The sequence below is a fragment of the Microtus oregoni genome, unplaced genomic scaffold (genome assembly GCF_018167655.1).
Source record: "Microtus oregoni isolate MIOR12 unplaced genomic scaffold, Mior012 000016F_ref0000370, whole genome shotgun sequence".
NCBI lineage: Eukaryota > Metazoa > Chordata > Mammalia > Rodentia > Cricetidae > Microtus > Microtus oregoni.
The window spans coordinates 38,183,145-38,205,915 of record NW_024543075.1 but is presented as its reverse complement, the minus strand read 5'-3'; the positions used below and the strand labels follow the sequence as shown (position 1 = coordinate 38,205,915).

The following is a 22,771-nucleotide window of genomic DNA, read 5'->3' as shown; positions in this document are numbered from 1 at the left end:
TCACCCCAATATCCCAGCCCCCAGTTCCAGCAGGCATTCCTTGGAAACCTACCACCTAAGTCTGCCAAACAAATGGGCCATGAAAGCAGGGAGGCAAGTTTGAGGTCTTCACTCTCCCTCCTCTTCTGCATATCCACCCCCATAGTCACATGTTCCTTAGCAGAACATGCTCCTTGGCAGAACAATCCCGTAGTCTCATGTTCAGCTCCTATAGTGGCTTCTCCTGACTCTCTGCTCCCATTACCAGCAGACTAAGCAAATCCTGGTAGAACATCCTCCCTCCTGTTGCGCCCATTCTCATTTCTATGAGTTACCCCCAATAGCAAGAAACACATTTTACCTGGAACTCACAGTGGCCACATCTAGTAGGAACTCAGATGAATTCCCTAGTAGGCAACATACAGCCACCCACTCTCCTAAGACTAGAGAGGGCAACAGAAACATCCACCTAACAAAAATAAGACCAGATATCAGTACCTAGATTCACAATCTTCCCAAGCCCAGATACCTAAAAGAAAACAAGGAAACATAATCAATAATAGCCAGGACAATATGTCTCCACGACAGTCCAGAGACCCTACCACAGTAGGTGCTGAGACTTGCAACACAGCTGAGATACAAGCCAAAGGCTTTAAAATGTCTTTTATGGATAGGATTAAGGTCTTAAAAGGGGAAATAATAAATACCTAAAGGAAATCTATTAAAACACAATAGCAGAAGAAAATGGATAAGAAAATTTGAAATGAAGGAAATCAACAAATAAAAAATTCAGAAACTCAAACAGGAACCTTAAAGACAAACCTCTCCAACAGAATACAAGAGATGGAAATGAGAATCTCAGGTATTGAAGACACAATAGAAAAAAATGTTAAATCTACAATTTAAAAAATCCTGGAAAACCAAAAAAATAAAAATAAAAATAAAAAAATAAATAAAAAAATAAAAAATCCTGGCAGAAAAAAAATCAGGAAATCTGAGACACTATAAAAAGACCAAATCTAACAAATGTATGGAAAACAGGAATAGAGGAAAGAAAAAAAACTCAGGTCAAAGACACAGAAACTATTTTCAACAAAATAATAGAAGAAAATTTCCCTAACCTAACAAAAGAGATACTTTACAGGTACAAGAAGCATACAAAATGTCAAATAAACTAGACCAGGAAAGAAAGTCCCTTGGGCACATAATAATCAAAACATATGAAACAAAGAAAAAATATTAAAGGCTTCAAGGGAGAAAGACTATGCAACATAAAAGCACACTAGCTAGAATGAAACCTGACTTCTCAGTGGAGAACCTCAAAGGAAGAAGGGTCTAGACATTTGTTCTACAAACTATAGGAGATCAAAGATCCCAGTCCAACCTACTATACCTGGCAAGACTTTTGATCAAAATAAATGAAGAAAATAACTCAATGATAAAAAAAAAAACAGATTTAAACAATGTCTATTTAGCCTTGCAGAAGGCACTAAAATTCTAACCTAACTACAGAAAAGGTAAACAAAATTCCCCCCCCAAAAATAAGGAATAAATAATCACAGACCAGCAAGTCAAAAGAGAGGAAACACATTCATACAACAAAAAGTATCAGGAATCAACAAACACTGCTCATTGCCATCTCTCAACATCAATTGTCTCAATGTCCCATGAAAAGACACAAACTAACAGAATGGATTCCAAATCAGGATCCATTCTTTTGCAGCACCCAAGACACACCCTAACATCAAAGGAGAGATACTGCCTTGGAGTAAAAGGATGGAAAAAGAACATTTAAGCAAATGGCCCAAAGAAGCAAGCTGGTATAGCCATCTTAATATTAAAATCTGAAAAAATAGACTTCAAATGAAAACTTATCAGAAGATATAGGAAGGACACTAGGTGCTCATCAAAAGAAAAATTCATCAAGAAGATATTGCAATTCTTAACATCTATGTGCCAAGCATAGGCATCTGCCAGGCACAGACACCCAAGTTTGTAAAAGAAACACTACTCAGCTTAGAGCACATTTTGACCCTCACACACTGATGGTGAGAAGCTTCAATGCCCTACTCTTGTCTTTAGACAAGTCATCCAGACAAAATCTAAAAATGAAATTCTGGAGCTAACTGACATTATAAACCAAATGGACCCAACAGGTATTTCCAAAGATTTAATCCAAATACAAAAAAAAAATATACCTTCTTCTCAGTACCTCGTGCCACTTTCTCCAAAATTGACCTCTCAAACACATAGCAAACACAAAGCAAGTCTTAGCAGATATAACAAATGCATCCTGTCTGACCACTATTGACTAAAGCTGGATATCAGAAATAACAGAAAGCTTGCAAACCCAAGGAAACTGAACCAAATGAGAAATGGATCACTACTGAAAGAAAAATTGGTTAAGAAAAAAATAAGAAAGAAGTTAAAAACATTCTCAAACTGCATAAAAATGAATATATAAAATAGCAAAACTTCAGGGATTCAGTGAAGGCAGTTCTGAAGTTCATAGCACTAAGTGCCTTCACTTAAAAAAATGGAGAGAATCATAGAAAACTGGAGTAAAATTATATTGCTGCCTTAGAGGTTGTTTCTATTTCCAAGAACAAATAGGGCGGCTGAAAACTCTGGAGTCAGGGAAGAGGGTGATTGAAATCAAAAAGATTCACCATCAATGCAAATAAAGACAACTTTAAGATACCATCTTACACCTATCAGAATGGCTAAAATAAAAAACACCAATGATAGCCTTTGTTGGAGAGGTGGTGGAGAAAGGGGTACACTCATCCATTGCTGGTGGGAATGCAAACTTGTGCAACCACTTTGGAAAGCAGTGTGGCAGTTTCTCAGGAAATTCGGGATCAACTTATCCCTGGACCCAGCAATACCACTCTTGGGAATATACCCAAGAGAGGCCTTATCATACAACAAAAGTATATGCTCTACGATGTTCATAGCAGCATTGTTTGTGATAGCCAGAACCTGGAAACAACCTAGATGCCCTTCAATGGAAGAATGGATGAAGAAAGTATGGAATATATGCATATTAGAGTACTACTCAGCAGTAAAAAAACAAGGGCTTCTTGAATTTTGCATGCAAATGGATGGAAATAGAAAACACTATCCTGAGTGAGGTAAGCCAGACCCAAAAAGATGAATATGGGATGTACTCAGTCATATTTGGTTTCTAGCCATAAACAAAGGACATTGAGCATATAATTAGTGAGCCTAGAGAAGCTAAATAAGGAGAACCCAAAGAAAAACATATAGGCATCCTCCTGAATATTAACCTTCATCAGGCGATGAAAGGAGAGAGAGACAGAGACCCACATTGGAGCACCGGACAGAAATCTCAAGGTCCAAATCAGGAGCACAAGGAAAGAGAGCACGAGCAAGGAACTCAGGACCGCAAGGGGTGCACCCACACACTGAGACAATGGGGATGTTCTACTGGGAACTCACCAAGGCCAGCTGGCCTGGGTCTGGAAAAGCCTGGGATAAAACCGGACTCTCTGAACATAGCGGACAATGAGGACTAGTGAGAACTCAAGAACAATGCAATGGGTTTCTGATCCTACTGCACGTACTGGCTTTGTGGGAGCCTAGGCAGTTTGGATGCTCAACTTACTAGACCTGGATGGAGGTGGGGGTTCCTTGGACTTCCCACAGGACAGGGAACCCTGATTGCTTTTAGGGCTGAGGGGGGGGGGGCTTAATTGGGGGAGTGGGAGGGAAATGGGAGGCGGTGGCAGGGAAGACACAGAAATTTTTAATAAATAAATAAATTAAAACAAAAAAAAGAAAGGCAGTTGAAAAGAACTTTAAAAAAAATCCCATCAAAATTCTTCACAGATCTGGAGAAGACAATAATCAACTTTATATGGAAAAACAAAAAACCCAGGATAGCCAAAACAATCTTATACAATAAAGGATTGTCTTGGAGGCATTACCATCCCTGACTTCAAACTCTATTACAGAGCTACAGTATTGAAAACAGCTTGGTATTGGCATAAAAACAGAGAAGTCGACCAATGGAATCGAATAGAAGACCCTGACATTAACCCACAAACCTATGAACACCTGATTTTCGATAAAGGAGCTAAAAGTATACAATGGAAAAAAGAGAGCATCTTCAACAAATTGTGCTGGCATAACTGGATGTCAATCTGTAGAAGAATGAAAATAGATCCTTATCTATCACCATGCACAAAACTCAAGTCCAAATGTATTAAAGACCTCAATATCAGTCCGAACACACTGAACCTGATAAAAGAGAAAGTGGGAAGTACTCTACAACACATGGGCACAGGAGACCACTTCCTAAGTATAACCCCAGCAGCACAGACACTAAGGGCATCATTGAATAAATGGGACCTCCTGAGACCGAGAAACTTCTGTAAAGCAAAGGACACTGTCACTAAGACAAAAAGGCAACCTACTTACTGGGAGAAGATCTTCACCAACCCCGCAACAGACAAAGGTCTGATCTTCAAAATATATAAAGAACTCAAGAAACTAGACCGTAAAAGGCTAATCAACCCAATTATAAAATGGGGCACTGAGCTGAACAGAGAATTCTCAACAGAAGAACTTCAAATGGCCAAAAGACACTTAAGGTCATGCTCAACTTCCTTAGCGATCAGGGAAATGCAAATCAAGACAACTTTAAGATACCATCATACACCTGTCAGAATGGCTAAAATAAAAAACACCAATGATAGCCTTTGTTGGAGAGGTTGTGGAGAAAGGGGTACACTCACCCATTGCTGGTGGGAATGCAAACTTGTGCAACCACTTTGGAAAGCAATGTGGTGGTTTCTCAGGAAATTCGGGATCAACCTACCCCTGGATCCAGCAGTACCACTCTTGGGAATATACCCAAGAGAGGCCCTATCATACAACAAAAGTATATGCTCAACTATGTTCATAGCAGCATTGTTTGTAATAGCCAGAACCTGGAAACAACCTAGATGCCCTTCAACAGAAGAATGGATGAAGTATAGAATATATACATATTAGAGTATTACTCAGCAGTAAAAAACAAGGACTTCTTGAATTTTGCATATAAATGGATGGAAATAAAAAACACTATCCTGAGTGAGGTAAGCCAGACCCAAAAAGAGGAACATGGGATGAACTCACCCATATTTGATTTCTAGCCATAAACAAAGGACATTGAGCTTATAATTCATGTTCCTAGAGAAGCTAAATAAGAAGGTGATCCAAAGACAAACACATAGGCATCCTCATGAATATTAACCTTCATCAGGCGATGAAAGGAGAGAGAGACAGAGACCCACATTGGAGCACCGGACAGAAATCTCAAGGTCCAAATCAGCAGCAGAAGGAGAGAGAGCACAAGCAAGGAACTCAGGACCGCGAAGGGTGCACCCACACACTGAGACAATGGGGATGTTCTATCGGGAACTCACCAAGGCCAACTGGCCTGGGTCTGAAAAAGCATGGGATAAAACCGGACTCTCTGAACATAGCGGACAATGAGGACTACTGAGAACTCAAGAACAATCGCAGTGGGTTTTTGATCCTACTGCACGTACTGGCTTTGTGGGAGCCTAGGCAGTTTGGATGCTCACCTTACTAGACCTGGATAGAGGTGGGCTGTCCTTGGGCTTACCACAGGTCAGGGAACCCTGATTGCTCTTCGAGCAGATGAGGGAGGGGGACTTGATCGGGGGAGGGGGAGGGAAATGGGAGGCGGTGGCGGGGAGGAGGCAGAAATCCTTAATAAAGGATAAATTAAAAAAAAATAAATGAATCATTAAAAAAAAGATTCACCATCATTAACACTTCTTTGAACACAAGCACTAATTAAACAGAAGTTAAAAAAAACAACAAAAAGGAATCTATGAGCTTATTCTCAGGAGAGAAATTTTAGGTCACCACTGCCAACAAATTTCCACAAATAGAGGCTAATGCAGAAACAAATCCATGAAGACAGTTGTAGAATATTATTTTCACTGGGTAAAGGTGTGTTACATTGGTTTCTGTTGCTTTGATTAACGATGCAAAGACATGTTACACTTGTTTGGCTAAATAAAATTAACCTGGGGTCAGGAGGCAGTCAGCAACTGACAGGAAGTAGTAGGGAGAAACTAAGTGTAGCTAGCGGTTTGTTTTTTTTTTTTAAGTGTGGACTGAGCAGAAGGACACCCCATTTTTTATGGAGACATGAGCAGGAAGAGAAGGCTAGCTTCTTGCTATTTAGCCTCTCTGAGTGAGCAGAATTTCTCAACTTTTGAATCCTGAATTATAATCCTGATAGAAATTTAAAGTTTCCTTTAGGTGCCTTCAGAGAGCTATTGCCTGAGGGAACAGAATTCCTGCCTGACTGCAGCCCATGTGGCCACTGCTAGTAGCTGCAATTGCAATTGCAATTGCCAGTTGGGACAGTAGTTGCTTAAGATACAGACACTGTAGTGAAAGAAACATTACAATTACTAGTTTAGGTCTGATTACTAAGATCAGAAATAAAGGTTTATTTCCTAATCAATTGTCATGGTTTTTTTTTTCACTCTTTCTCCTCATTCCTTTGAGTAAATCTGGACAATGCTATCCTTTTAGGTATCAAGCATATGTACTCTCACTATGAAGTCACAATGATAAAGTTATTGATGGAATTTGGTGTTCTGTTGTAGGAAGGAGAGAGAGCTGCTCATTGGTTCCTGGCCTCTCAGCCCTGAAATAATCACACAGAAACTGTGTTGATTAAATCACTGCTTGGCCCATTAGCTCTAGCTTCTTTTTGCTAACACTTGAATATTAATTTAACCCATTTCTATTAATCTGTATATTGCCACATGGCTGTGGCTTACCAGGTAAGGTTCCCAGCATCTGTCTCCAGTGGCTCCATGGCTTCTCTCCGACTTCGCCATTCTTTCTCCCAGCATACAGCCTAGCTTTTCCTGCCTAGTTCTGTTCTTCCCTGCCATAGGCTCAAAGAAGTACTTTATTTATTAACCAATAAATGTAACACATAGACAGAAGGACCTCCCACACCAGTGTTCTCTTTACTACAAACATGAATTAATCACTGGACAATGAGCAAATGCATGGTGAGGGCAAAAAGAGTAAATTCCACCTTTCTTGACCCTTTCAGCTGCATCTTCTATCCTCAATCCCTTCTATTTGACTCAGAGTACCTGATAGGTTTATGAATTGTATAAATAGGTTCCCTTGTTCTCTGGATTTTACTTGAAATACAGTTTTAAAGGAGAGAATTACCTTTAAATAACTTTTCCCATAGATTGCTCACACATATGACCTAGTTCACAGCTCTTGCCTCGTGGATTTTGAACACAGCTACTCTCCCTGGTTCCTAGTTCCATCCACTTAGTCCTTTAGGCATGGAGTTAATTACATACTTGAGGAATGTCATTATTTCTTAATGGTTTTAAATCTCTATATTCACATTTATGAGGATTATCCTGATAAATAATATATTTGAATCTCTAAAAAAGAATGTGAACAGTCAAGAGAGGCTCATTTATTCTACTTCAGTGTTCTGGTTCCTTCATTACCCACCCCTGACACAGCTACATAACACATGAATGCACACATAAGTAGTACCTAGAGCATGGTGAGATATTAAGCAATATTTTCAAATTTTTATTTGAAGATGTAAAGAAATTAAGAAACGACAAAAGAAAACCTAGATTAGGATCGGGGATAGACAACAGCATATGCCATAGTTTAAAGATAGATTTTCGTATTAGGAGATTTTCTAATTCTTAGAAAAGACCTCTGGGTCATGATGTGAGGGTAATGCAGAGGGTTTGAGATTGCCACATACAAATCATAGAGCATCACTGCTGGAAAGGCACATTGTATATTCACACAAAAAATACAGAAGCTAAAAGGTCTTCATTGTCAAAGGATATATCAGGAGGAAGCATGTCTTCCCCCTTTTCGCTCTATGTATTATTTCCTTCTCCCTCCACAAAGAAAGTATGGGATAAATGTTAAGGTGTGTGTCCATGGACAAGACCCAATGATGAACATTTTACCATAACTTACATTCATAAGGAAGACTATCTAGCATGTGTTATACTTAGGAAGTCAAGAGGAGCTGAGTCAGTGGATGATTCTAAGCCTATTTGAGCAGTTCTTCGTGGCTACTTTCCACAGAGCTCCCTTGACATCTTTGTTCCTCAGGCTGTATATGAGGGGATTAAGCATAGGTGTCACCATTGCATAAAAAACAGAAACCAGTTTCTCCTGCTCTTTGGAAGACTTTGGTGTCATGTAGGTGATAATTGCTGACCCATAAAAAAGGATGACAACAATGAGGTGGGAACCACAGGTAGAAAATGCCTTGAGTCTTCCTGCAGCTGACTTCATCTTGACCACAGTCACTATGATGTGGCCATAGGACACCAGAATTAGTGAGACAGTGTGATTATGAGGAGAATCACAACCCCCATGAGGAAAATGGCCATCTCTGAAGTGTGAGTGTCTGTAGATGCCAGGATCAAGAGTGCAGGGGCCTCACAAAAGAAATGAGCAATACTGTTGCTGCCTCGATAGGGAAGACTTAGTGTGAAAGTACTGTCCACCAGCGACACTAAAATGCCACAAGTCCATGATGCTATAGCCAGTTGGATACAAACCCTCCATGTCATGATGCTAGGGTAATGTAGAGGGTTGCAGATAGCCACATACCGGTCATAGGACATCACAGCCATAAGGGCACATTGTGTACACCCAAAAATGAGAAAGAGCAGAAGCTGAGCCGCACAACGTCTGAATGAAATAACCTTTTTCTGTGAAAGGAGATGGATGAGAGCCTGAGGAACAATGTTGGTAGAAAAGCAGAGATCAGCCATTGACAAATTACACAGAAAAAAATACATGGGTGTGTGAAGCTGAGAGTCAATCCGAACAAGAAACATGAGAAGTAGATTTCCAAGCACAGTGACCAGATAGACACCCAGGAATAAGATGAATAGCAGCATCTGAGTGTGGGGGTCATCAGAGAGTCCCAGAAGGAGAAATTCGGTCACCTGAGTTTGATTTGCCTGTCTCATAGTTCATCTTTTTTCAGCAAGAAGGCTCTCTGAATACAGATGTGTATAATATAAACATTATTTGCTTCAAAGTTTGGAGGACCTAGAGATAACCCCAATTGCTGGGAAACATTTCAAAAGTTCACTTTACTAGTTGTGCAGAAGATTATCATGCTGTAGCACTTTGGACATTGCCGAGGTTTGTGTGACAGTGTTTTGTGAGATGGAACATCTGCTGTTGGTATCATCTGGCGAGTGGTGAATAGGCGAGAAGAGTCATCTGGACGTCAGATTTCTAATAATGCAATGATGAATCAGATTGCATTAATCTGAAAACTACAACGTGACGTTCCAGTGTATTATCAATGAACTCCTTGAGGCGTATGCTCTTCTCATCACATTCCATCCATCTTATGATGGTTTGAATTTTTCAAAGATACTTTGGACATGTTGTCTCTTCCCTGAAAGGACAATCACAACAGTGTAAGGATTCAAAGAGCCAAAATATCTTATCAAACTCACTGATTTCTTAAGTAGAAAAAAAAGGGTAAACCCGATTAATAACTTTTGGCAATCCACAGCATCAGCTGTAGCTCTATCAGCATGTTACAAATGAAGTTCCAAGACAGTGGACACATCGTCACCATAACAGAACTTCCATTTAAGCCATCAGCTCAGCTGGTTTCCTGGTATGCACAAACAGTACTAACTCCCTGCATTGAGCCAATCATCTTTCATTTCCTCCCTTTATCTATCACCTACCCCCTCCCAAAGACATGAAATGTCCTTTGAAAATGATGTCAGAGCCAGGCAGAGGCAGGTGGATCTCTGTGAGTTCGAGGCCAGCCTGGTCTACAAGAGCTAGTTCCAGGACAGGAACCAAAAGCTGTGGAGAAACCTTGCCTCAAAAAAAAAAAAATCCAAAAAAAAAGAAAGAAAATGATGTCAGTCTCACCAGCTCCTTTAGAAGAAATCGAGTTTATTGTTCAGTTTGTGATCATGAATTGAGTAAATAAAGATACTTTTATTTATACTTGAGCAGAGTTTTTAGAAAGCGTGCTAATATCCTTAGAGAGATTGAATAAATTTTTAATAATAATCAATTTCATTATGCTTTTTCAAAAATAAAGAAAATTTAAAGTATAAAGTTTAAGGTCTTGTGAAAGGGTTGAGTTATCTAATTCTTTATCTGGAAAATGTTTTCAAAATAGTGTTTTAAAATGCAAAAAAAAATAAATATACAAATAATCACTAATGAAATCAGTCATATTAAAAATACAGTTATCAATATAGTTTTAGAAAACAGATACACACAACAACTTTGAGCTTTATCAGCACAATAATGAATATGATATATCTTTATCAGCACATTGTTATTTATGATGGTGGGTCTGGAACAACTTTATTTCAAAATAATGATAGCTTTAAGTATTTAGAGACATGATCAACAAATACATGTAATATAAAATACTTTGGAGTTCTACTGCTGGAAAAGTCAGATATTTTAATGCTAGTTTAGCTTGGTTCCTGAATTTAGAAGATGTCAAAGTCTGTTAGAGAAAAGTAAAACAAAAATAGAAATTTCACACCCAGATCAAGGAACACATTTTAGTACAGACTGAGGACCGCTGAACGCATTAAAATATGAAAAAGACAAAAGCACATCTCACCTGTTCTACTAACAGGCTCTTAGCATCTGGTTGGAGCTGTCAGACTAAGTGACACAATGTTTCAACTCAAAACAGGCTTTAAGAATAAAGTTGGGATAGCCCTAAGGGGGAAGGTCCTACTGCACTTGTGTTTAACTACCTAATGCTTTAGTTCCTTAGTGTAGACACTCTTAACAAGACAAGGTGGCACGAGCCCCATACCAAACCTGTCAGATACTTTTATTGTCTCTGTGACAAAATGCCTAACAAAGTCAATGTAGGAAGGAAGGGTCTGTTTTGGCTCATGGGGTAAGGGTGCATCATGGTGGGGAAGTTGTGAGAACAGAAGTAAGGGTATGGGTAAGTTCACATTACATCCATAGTCAAGAATCAGGGGAAGAGATAAATGCTGGTACTTAGTCTGTTCTCCCTATTTATTCTTTCCTAGATCTTAGCCCACAAAATGGCACTGTCTCCATCCAGAGTGGGCCTTCTATCCTCAGTCAGACCTTTCTGGAAATATCCTCACAGGTACACAAAGAGGTGTGCTTCTACGGTGACTTCTAAAAGCAGTCAAGCTGACATTGAAGAGTAAGTATTGTTATGTTCCTATATGGCAAATGTTCAGCATATAGCCATATCCCATTTACCCACAACTGTTCACTCTTAGAATTTTTCCTCATAGTATCTTTTCTCATTCTCCACTGTAAACCTCCAGTCACAATAGACACATATACACAAACATACCCTCACAATACCTACTCTCAGATGTACAAATACGTTGGCATCATTATCTAATTACCTGCTAAGTACATGTTAATAAATTATACTTTAAAACTTATGCCTTTCTGGGTGCCTGTAGCTGACCAAGGACAGTGACCACATCAGAATCACCTTTATTCACATCAAATACAATGTGAATCATATCATCAAATATCTGTGGTATCTGCGTTGGTGGTATAGTGGTGAGCATAGCTGCCTTCCAAATATCTGTGGTACATGATAAGAATCTACGGTGTTCTTGTACTGATTTTAACCTGAGTCAAAATATTCAGAGACAGGTGACTGTGAGTTCAAGGCTAATGTGACTATGACTTGGTACATGGTAGGGCTCTGTCTCTAGGATGTCATGACAAAGTGTTACTCCAACATCCCTCATTGTCTTAAAAAAAATCTACCATGCAAATATTAAGGTGAAAATGTTCCCCCGGTGACTGCAAACTTGTCCCCAAGGCCAAGAAGTTTCTTCTAAAACATCGTTTCCACTGTCAAGATTTCTAACATCTCATTTAGCTTTTTCTACAGTTTGGGGGAAAATATCCATTTCTTTACAGATCAACACCCTTCCAGTAAACACACACACACATACACACACAAAGACCAAACCTGACTCCATGGAAGTTCTGCTTATGTTTCTATAATGAGTACTGGCATTCTTCTTCACAGGGAATTTAATGTTGTAATTATGATTTGATAAGATAGAGCTATTTTAAAAACAATTATGTTGGCTATGTCTAAGCCAGAAGATACGTAAACGCTATGAATCTAATGTAAGCAAAAACAATTCATTCCCATTCTGACCTATTTCCCACCTTAGTTCACCTCAGGCCTTGTCTTATTACTTTACCAATCTTGCCTAATGTTCTCTTCTAGAGAAAAACTAAAGATTAAATTAGCATATCAGAATTAGCAAGTACATTTCAGCCTTGAAGAGAAAGCCCTAGAATGGTATTTGTTAAGGCATTATCTAAGCAGAGAGCAGGCATCTTTCCATAAAAGCAAAAAGCTTAATCAAAACTTGAAAATTAAGACTAAGACAAGGTAGGAAAGAAGATCCTCACTGTCTCTCACAGCCTCCTGCTGTATGGAAAGTTTTATCAGTGTCTTCAGAATATACTGTTTCACAGTAGCTCCTTTTAAATGAGGTGAATGAAGTAAAAAGTGGAGATGTTAGAAGCTGCCTCTGGAGCAGTTACAGTTCTCAGGAGAATTCTGAATTATTAGCGTGAATGGTCCTGAGCTGTGTTTGCTTGCAAAAGTCTCCCAAATGGCTGTGACGAGGATGGGAAAAAAACACATACCTATGACTCTCATCTTGCTTACAGGTCCTCTCACTAGGTCCTTCAGGGCTTCTTTGGAGAAACACTACATAATTCCAATTAAGTATTTGATCTCTAGAAGAAAAGGAATATTGGATTGAAGATTAGCTCCAACATACACTCCCTGTATGAGTCTGAGAAAATTTATCTGCAGAATATGAAGATAGTGTGTCCTAGATAACATTTCAGGAAGATAATTAGCATGTCTGCCTATCATTAGAGCATAACAAATACATCTAACTATTATAATCGGGGCTATGAGATTTGGGCAAATATCATGTATTTAGCATTATTCTAAAATTTTGTATACATTTTCAGAATCCTAAATTGTCCAGATGAGGGAATGAAAATTCAACACAAATCAATTACTAAGAAAAGTTAAGCATGCTAGGTTGGTGTGAGTGGAAAGAACTATGGTTTGAGATACAATCCTTCTATTTCTAGTCCCTTCGGGATTTTTTTTTTTATCATGAAACAATATTAGATTTTGTCAAAAGCTATGGAAATGAGCATGCAATTTCTGTTCTTGAATATATTTGTCTGATATACATATTGATTTGTATATGTTTAGCCATCACTACATGCCTAGTATGAAACAAAGTTGATCATAAAGAATATCTCATGGTTTAATCAAATATTTTAATGAAACAATTTTTTTCTTTCTTTTTTCAAATATCTGTGCTTTTGATGTAATTATCAGATGATGGATTTCCTTCATATGCTCAGTAGTCTTGTAGTAAAAGCATGTAGAGAAAAAAAATGATCTTTTGATGTGTTCTTGAATTTGGTTTGTAGGTATTTTATTGGGAAGTTTTGCATCTGCGTTCATCAAGAAGATTGGGCTACACTTTTTTCTTTTGGCTGGGGGGATGCTGTGTCATTTTCAGTTGTGATACAAAGATGATACTGGCTTTGTGAAGAGAGTTTAGTAGCAGTCTCTGTTAGAATTTAGGCGTCCATACCGGCCTGCCCTTAGAGTTTGACAGGATGAGTCCCCAGTTGTAGCCACTAAGAGCACCTCCTGTGCACATTCACTACATTCCCTTTTAAAAGGTGTGCCTGGGGTTGGAAAGATGGCTCAGTGGTTAAGAGCACTGACTGCTCTTCCAGAGAACCTGAGTTCAATTCCCAGCAACCACATGCTGGCTCACAATGAGGTCTAGCGCCCTCTTCTGGCCTTCAGGCATACACATAGACAGAATATTGTATACATAATAAATAAATATTTTTTAAATAAAAAACACTATCCTGAGTGAGGTAACCCAGACCCAAAAAGATGAATATGGGATGTACTCACTCATAATTGGTTTCTAGCCATAAACAAGGGTCACGGAGTCTACAATTGGTGATCCCAAAGAAGCTAAGTAAGAAGGTGAACCCAAGGAAAAACATATAGTTGTCCTCTTGGCTATGGAAAGTAGACAAAATGGCCGGGGAGAAAATTGAGATCTTGGGGGTGGGGTGGGATGGGGGTAAGGGGAGATGGGGAGAGAAAAGGGAAAAGGGGAGAATGGGGGGAACTTGGGGAAAAAGGAGGATTGGGATAAAGGAAGGTTGGATAGGGGAGCACGGAAGCACAATTCTTAGTTAAGGGAGCCACCTTAGAGTTGGCAAGAGACTTGAACCTAGAGTGGCTCCCAGATGCCCAAGCCAAGGTCCCCAGTTAGTTCCTTGGGCAGCTGAGGATAGGGAACCTGAAATGACCCTATCCTATAGCAATACTGACGAATTTCTTGCATATCATCATAGAACCTTCATCTGGTGATGGATGGAGATAGAAACAGAGACCCACACTGGAGCACTGGACTGAGCTCCCAAGGTCCCAATGAGGAGCAGAAGGAGGGAGAACATGAGCAAAGAAGTCGGGACCACGAGGGGTGCACCCACCCACTGAGATAGTGGAGCTGATCTATTGGGAGCTCACCAAGGCCAGCTGGACTGTGACTGAAAAAGCATGGGATAAAACTGGACTCTCTGAGCATGGCAAACAATGAGGGCTGATGAGAAGCCAAGGACAATGGCACGGGGTTTTGAACCTACGTAATGTGCTGGCTTTGTGGGAACCTAGCCAGTTTGGATGTTCACCTTCCTAGAAATGGACGGAGATGGGAGGACCTAGGACTTACCACAGGGCAGGGAACCCTGACTGCTCTTTGGACTGGAGAGGGAGAGGGAGAGGAATGGGGGAAGGGGGAGAAGGGTGGGAGGAGGGGGAGAAGGGTGGGAGGAGGGGGAGGGAAATGGGAGGCTGGGAGGAGGTGGAAACTTGTTTTTTTTCTCCTTTTCTCAATAAAAAAATGGAAAAAAAAAAAAAAGTACGCCTGGATTCTCTCTCTCCTCTCTCTCCCCCTCCCTTCTCCTCTTCTCTCCTCCCCTCCCCCTCCCTCTCTTCTCTTACTTTCTCTTCTGCTACTCTTGTCCATAAAGACCAGTCTCTGATCCCCTCTCTGGCCCCTCCTCTCTCCTCTTCCAATAAACCTCCCATGTGAGCCCTGTTGCATGGTGTGACATATCTTTTCAGAGTTTTGTAAATTACAACAGTCTCCTCTTTTCTACTTTATGTTAATTTGAAAAGTGTTTGTGCTGATTCTTTAAGGTTAGAATTCAACAGTAAATTCATTGCTGTTTCCATCTAAGTGCTTAATATAGAACTACTTAAGTTATTTATCTTTATTTAATTTTATAGGTCACATATATCTATAAACACAACCGTTTCTCTTTTTTATTTATTTTTTTATTTTTACTTAAAAATTTCCACCTCCTCCCCTTCTCCCATTTCCCTCCCCCTCCTCCAACCCCCTAGCCAGACCAAAGAGCAGTCAGAGTTCCCTGCCCTGTTGGAAGTCCAAGGTCCTCCCACCTCCATCTGGGTCTAGGAAGGTGAGCATCCAAACAGACTAGGCTCCCACAAAGCCAGTACATGCAGTAGGATCAAAACCCAGTGCCATTGTCCTTGGCTTCTCATCAGCACTCCTTGTCAGCCACCTTCAGAGTCCGGTTTGATCAAATACTCCATCAGTCCCAGTCCAGCTTGCTTTGGTGAGCTCCCATTAGATCAGCCCCACCGTTTCAGTGGGTGGGCGCACCCCTCGCTGTCCTGACTTCCTTGCTCATGTTCTTTCTCTTTCTGCTCCTCATTTGAACCTTGGGAGCTCAGTCCAGTGTTCCAATGTGGGTCTCTGTCTCTAGCTTCATCCATCGTCAGATGAAGGTTCTATGGTGACATGCAAGATATTCATCAGTATGTCTATAGGATAGGGCCATTTCAGGCTCCCTCTCCTCAGCTGACCAAGGATCTAGCTGGGGTCATCTCCATGGACACCTGGGGACACCTCTAGAGTCAAGTCTCTTGTCAACCCTAAAATGGTTCACTTAATTAAGATTATACTTCCCTGCTCCCATATCCACCCTTCCTCCATCCCAACCGTCCCATTCCCCCAAGCTCTTCCCACCCCCCTTCTCACTTTTTTCTCCCCATATCCCCTTACCCCTACCCCAACCCAACCCCCAAGTTTCCAATTTTTGCCTGGCAATCTTGTCTCCTTCCAATATCCAGGAGGATAACTACATGTTTTTCTTTGGGTTCACCTTCTTATTTAGCTTCTCTAGGATCATGGATTATAGGCTCAATGTCCTTTATTTATGGCTAGAATCCACTTATGAGTGAGTACAAACCATATTCATCTGGGTTACCTCACTCAGGATAGTGTTTTCTATTTTCATCCATTTGCATTCAAAATTCAAGAAGTCATTGTTTTTTACCACTGAGTAATACTCTAATGTCTACATATTCCACACTTTCTTTATCCATTCTTCCATTGAGGGGCATCTAGGTTGTTTCCAGGTTCTGGCTATTACAAATAATGCTGCTATGAATATGGTTGAACAAATGCTTTTGTAGTATGAGAGAGCATCTCTTGGGTATATTCCCAAGAGTGGTATTGCTGGATCCTGGGATAGGTTGATTTCAAATTTCCTAAGAAACTACCACACTGATTTCCAAAGTGGTTGCACAAGTTTGCAATCCCACCAGCAATGGCTAAGTGTTCCCCTTACTCCACATCCTCTCCAGCAAAGGCTATCATTGGTGTTTTTGATTTTGGCCATTCTGACAGGTGTAAGATGGTATCTCAAAGTTGTTTTGATTTGCATTTCCCTGATCGCTAAGGAGGTTGACCATGACCTTAAGTGTCTTTTGGCCATTTGAACTTCTTCTCTTGAGAATTCTCTGTTCAGTTCAGTGCCCCATCTTTAATTGGGTTAATTAGCATTTTAAAGTCTAGTTTCTTGAGTTCTTTATATATTTTGGAAATCAGACCTTTGTCTGTTGTGGGGTTGGTGAAGATCTTCTTCCAGTCAGTAGGTTGCCATATCTATCAACATGCACAAAACTCAAGTCCAAATGGATTAAAGACCTCAATATCAATCTAAACACACTGAACCTGATAGAAGAGAAAGTGGGAAGTACTCTACAACACATGGGCACAGAAGACAATTTCCTACGTATAACCCCAGTAGCACAGACAATAAGGACAACATTGAATAAATGGGACCTCCTAAAACTGAGAAGCTTTTGTAAAGCAAAGGACACTGTCATTAGGACAAAAAGGCAACCTACTGACTGGGAGAAGATCTTCACCAACCCCACAACAGACAAAGGTCTGATCTCCAAAATATATAAAGAACTCAAGAAACTAGACCTTAAAATGCTAATTAACCTGTTTCTTTGAGACATTCCAACTTAATGGAATTTGTACTTGTTATGATGTCTCAAATTTCACCTCTTTCAATTTGGGTCTTCTGTCTTGTGATAGTTTAGCTAAAATTCATTTAGCTAAATTCATTCTTTATCTTTTCTGAGGATAAATTGTTTGTTTATTGGCTATTTTATATTATTTTATAATTTTCTTTTTTTATATCATTCCTGACCTTAATTATTTCTGCCTACTGATTTTGTTTGGCTGTTATTGTTCTTCCAAGTCCCTAGAGTGTATAAGTAAGTCATTTATTTGAAATACCCCTGATTATTTTAGTGTAATTGCTTTTATTTATGGATTTCCTTTTTAGGTCTGTTGTCATATTATCTCATAGATAGTGATGTGTGATGTTCATTTTCATAAAATTATAGAAATTATTTGAAGTCCTTCTTCATTTCTTCAGTGACCTCTTTGTCATTTAATTGCTATGAGTATCATGTGTTCTGTAGTTTCTCTTGTTAATTTCTAGTTGCAGGTTATTGTGGTCAGAAAAAAATAGTAAATTATTTAAAATTTCCTACATTAATTAATATTTGCTTTGTGTCATTTTACATGATCTTTTTAGGACAAAGTTCCATGGAATGCAGGTTAGAATGCTTATCCTACAATGTTTGGATGGCTTTTCACAGACACCTTTCCACATATTTCACAAACATAATTCATTTTTCCTCCATTGTTTCGAATATAGTCCTAACCAGGTACCACAACAATTTTAACTTCTTTTTTTGTTTATAGATTTTAACCCTCATATCAAAATTAGCTGGGAGACATTTTTAGTGTGTAATTCTGAGTGTTTTTTTCTATATTTGTGTCTGTGCACCATATGTGTGCCTCATGCTTGAAGATACTAGCTGAGGGCATCTTATGCTCCAGAACTAGAGTTAAAAACACTGTGTTACCATGTGGGTGCTGAGAATTTAACCTGCGTGTTCTGGAAGAGCAGTCAGTGCTCTTAATATCTGAACCATATCGCCAACCTTCCCAGGAAGATTTTATACTATATTGCATTTTATCTATTAAAAAACATCAGTGGTTATAAGAAAGATCTGGAGGGAAATGAGGTTGATGTTAACTATACATGAATAATTAAAATAAAAATAAGCATACACATTAATTAGAACATGTTACATAAAAATATAAAAATCCTATAAATATCCAATTAGATGTCAGTTTTAACACAAACTCTTTCTATAGGACTTAATGTCATAAACTTAATAATATTGTGTTCTTGTTGTTTGTGGCAAACAAATAAACAAACATAAATCTCAATGGAAAGAAAAAAACAGACTTTTGTGGATGAGTTTTTGTTGCTAAGTCTTTCACAAGATGCACAAACTCAGATCCTTCTGTTTGTTCTTCATCATTGATGTGCTGACTGTATTTGGAAGCCTGCTCATCTTTATCCTCATCTTCATGAATTCTCAACTTCATACCCCCATGTACTTTTTTCTAAGAAACTTCTCTTCTGCGGATCTCTGTCTCTCAAATAGCGTTGTTCCTCAAGTATTGTTCCACTTCCTTGCAAAAAGGAAAACTCTTTCTTTTTGAAGCTGTGTGACACAGGTAATACTCACCCTTCAGATTGGATGTACAGAGTATGTACAGCAGTGATGTCCTGTGACCAGCATGTGGGTGTGTGTAAGTTCCTGCACTACTCCGCCATTATGACCCAACAACTTTGTCTCCAGTTGGCTCTAGGGTCTTTGGTGAGTAGGCTCCTAGTGTCCCTAATAAAGTACTGCTGCATTCCATCTTCCCTATAAAGGGCAGAACACAGTCAGACATTAATTTTGTGAACTTCTTGCTTTTTTTAAAGGTGGCTTCCGCAGATACTTACAGCACAGAAATGGCCATCTTTGCAATGGGCATAGTGATCCTCTTAGCACCTGTCTCCTTCATCCTCATCTCATCTCAACTGGAACATCATCTCCACTGTGATCCAGATGCAGTCTGGAGAAGGGAGGCTCTTCAACCTGTGGTTCCCATCTCACTGTTGTCCTCTTCTACGGCTCTGGAATATTTAACTATATGCAGCCAAACACCAAAACTACAAAGAAGCCTGATAAGATAATATCTGTGTTCTACACAGTGGTACTCCAGTACTAAATAAACCCCATAATTTATAGTCTGGGGAACAAGGATGTCAGAGGAGCCTTTGAGAGTCTAGCTGCAAGGATGTGCTTCTTTCATAAGACCTGTGGGTCTGGGTTTGGTCACCATGGTAACATCTTTGAAAATGGAGGAGGATTTAGGGAGCTATTATTAATTAAGTCATTTCAGGAAGAATCGTGAAACAGAAGAACATGCTGTGGAAATGATGACCACTCTAAGACATAACACAAAGAAAAGAAAAAGGGTGGAAAATTAGGGTTATCATTGTTGTCACTATTATTATTATTATTAAAGATGGGAGGTACTATTTTAATGAGTACATAATTAATTCAGCTGCCATGGACCTGTTTTAGCACAGCTAAATCTAATATCACAGGCTGCAAATCCCAATTTTATGTCAGTTTGGCAAAATGTCTTGTCATCTGAGGGGACAGAATCTCAACTGAGAAACGGCCTCCATGAGGCCTGGCTGTAGGGAAATCTCTTAATTAGTAATACAGGAGAGCCCAGGCATTGTGAGTATAGGCCCTTCCTGAAATAGTGTTCTGTAAGCAAGCAGGCTAAGCAAACCATGAAGGACAAGTCAGTAAACAGTACTTCTCCATGGCTTCTGCCTCAGCTCCTGACTCCAGGGTCCTGCTCCATTGAGTCCCTGCCTTGGGTTTCCTCGATGGGCTGTGAATCTTTTTGCCCTGCATGCATTATAGTCATCTTCCACTGAACAAGCCCAACAAAAATATTTTCTTTCAAAACTGAAGAGGAATCAGAATTTAAGAAATTGACAGTTGTATACTAAATTGATGCCTCCATAACCTTAGCTTCTTAGAATGGCCACTTTCAAAGCCCACTTCAGGTTCTCATAAACCCTTGGTCCAAATGATCAGACTAGGAGCTACTTCTCTCGATCATCTCTACTTACTTTCATGTCTGAGGAGGATGCTAAGTCACGTGTTTAAAGTAGCCCTTATAAAAGTTCCCATGAATGTGCATGAGGAGTCCTAGACTTCAGCTTGGATCTGCAGTAGAACAGACTCTCCTCAGGGAAGGCTACGTTGGATCTACTTTGACTTCTTTTCTTAATCCATTTATCCATTTTCAAAGGTACTTATTGAACTATTATTTCATTTTATCTTGTCCAACTCTGATTAATGGCTAGGATAAAACATGTTTCAATGATATATATGTTAAAGCAATAATAATTAGGCATGTCGGTGGAACATTTAGTTTGATGTGATGAAACTGGTGATAAACTCAGTCTCACTATGAGAAAAATACCAGAATAATTCCAACAAACATACAAACATACAACATTCAAACACCTTGCCAGACTTCCTGGACACTGTTAAGGTTATTAAAAAATGGAAAAATTCATAAAATATCACAGTCATGTAGAACCTACAGATGTATAATAATTGCATAAAATATGGGAACCTGAGAGGGATCACAGATTAGGAAAATGTTAACAGGCAGGTGCAAGGAAAGCAAATACAGTAACTAAAGAAATCTGATCACGTATGTCTGAACTTCAGATAAAAATATAACCAAGGTTATTAATTGTAGCAACTATACTTAATAATGTAAGCAACATAAGAGGGGACACAGCTTCTAGTGCATATGGGAACTCTTTGTACTATCTTCTCAAACTTGTGGAAATCTGAAAGTTCTATTTAAAATAATCTATTTTAAAGATTTCCATAGAGTGTTTTGTTTTACATGACACTATATTGTTGCAAGGAGAGCCAGGCAGCTTGTTTGTCCCAGCCTCCCGGCTAGCTTAGCCCCGAAATAACCACACAGAAACTGTATTAATTAAAACACTGCTTGGTCCATTAGCCCTAGCTTCTTATTGGCTAACTCTTATATTAATTTAACCCATTTTTATTAATCTGTATAATGCCACGTGGCAGTGGCTTACCAGGTAAAATTGCCAGCATCTGTCTCAGGCAGATCCATGGCATCTCTCTGACTCTTTCCTTCTCCCAGCATTCAGTTCTGTCTTCTCCACCTACCTAAGTTCTGCCCTATCAACAGGCCAAGGCAGTTTCTTTATTCATTAATCAAGAAAAGCAACACACAGAAGGGATTCCCACATCACTATGTGACAGACAGACATTCTCATAGGTATTCATTGTATCTTGAGCATATCTCCCATAAAGTCTTTTTGTAAAAGAAAGATTGGCTGAAATTGTCAGCCTATTTTCATTTTGTATGTTACTGGCATATAAGTGTGTTTACTTGACTGAGTTCTTGTTATTTGCTGTGCCCTTCTACAGCAAAATCAAAGAAAGTGAATTTAGGGTACATTTAGCCTCTGTAAAGGCCTAGGAGCAGGTTCACTTCCTCCAAGGTTCACATAGGACTACAAGAGAAGAAGTATTCAGATGGTCAGAAGCTAACGTGGGCAAATATGGGACACATGCCCTAGGAAGCAAAATCATACTTAGGCCTTAACTGCCTTTGAATTTCAGAGTGTCCAGTGCAATCCACAATCTATTTAACACTGCATTCTTGGTGTTAGACATAACACCAAGAGAAAGAATGGAATAGTTTAGCATAAGAAATGCATGCCTTGGGTGATGCCCAAGAGCAGACAAAATGACAATTCCATGAAAGTCTAACTTGAGTTTTCTGTGCTTATGTAAGGGCATGAGTGAAGCATTATTTTGGGGAGTGTCAGTGACCCCCAAACTGTAACATCACTGAAATGTTTGACCCCAGCATGGATTGCTTCCTCATAGTTGCATAGATGGGGATCCCCACAACCACACTTCAGTTGACCTTCCACATTCTTTGTAACCTTAGCACCCCACAAGACCATGAAACAACATGCAATTTAGCAGAATTATAGACGGGTGAGAGGGCAGTGTAGGCAAGAGTGCCTGGAATCCCTAATCTTACCTAAGGACCCTCTCTGCTCACTTCTATCAGGGAATGCCAACAGGCCTGATCTTGGGGAGTTGTGTACAAGTAGTTACAACTAGCTGCTCTGCTGAAATCCTTAATAGCTCTTATGCTGTTCAGATAGCATTCTACCAATAAATAGTAAAGCAGACTAATGAATTTCCAAATTCTCACATAGTACCTGCCACATATTAGGGTCTCAACAAAAATATGAATAAGTCAGAGCTCTATTGACTTGAATCAAGTTTTTC

The 22,771-nt window shown here is 39.4% G+C and overlaps 2 protein-coding genes across 2 annotated transcripts; one reads left to right on the top strand and one right to left on the bottom strand.

Annotated features, from left to right (window-relative positions):
• Positions 1-8,070: 8,070 nt before the first annotated feature.
• On the bottom strand, positions 8,071-9,023 carry LOC121457963 (olfactory receptor 2D2). The gene is given in 2 exon segments (XM_041667060.1): positions 8,071-8,394; positions 8,397-9,023. Coding segments are annotated over 2 exon segments (951 nt in total).
• Positions 9,024-18,775: 9,752 nt separating this feature from the next.
• LOC121457369 (olfactory receptor 2D3) lies at positions 18,776-19,799 on the top strand. Its single transcript, XM_041666040.1, is given in 7 exon segments — positions 18,776-18,858; positions 18,860-19,101; positions 19,104-19,242; positions 19,244-19,313; positions 19,315-19,419; positions 19,421-19,473; positions 19,475-19,799. Coding segments are annotated over 7 exon segments (1,017 nt in total).
• The last annotated feature ends 2,972 nt before the right edge of the window (positions 19,800-22,771 follow it).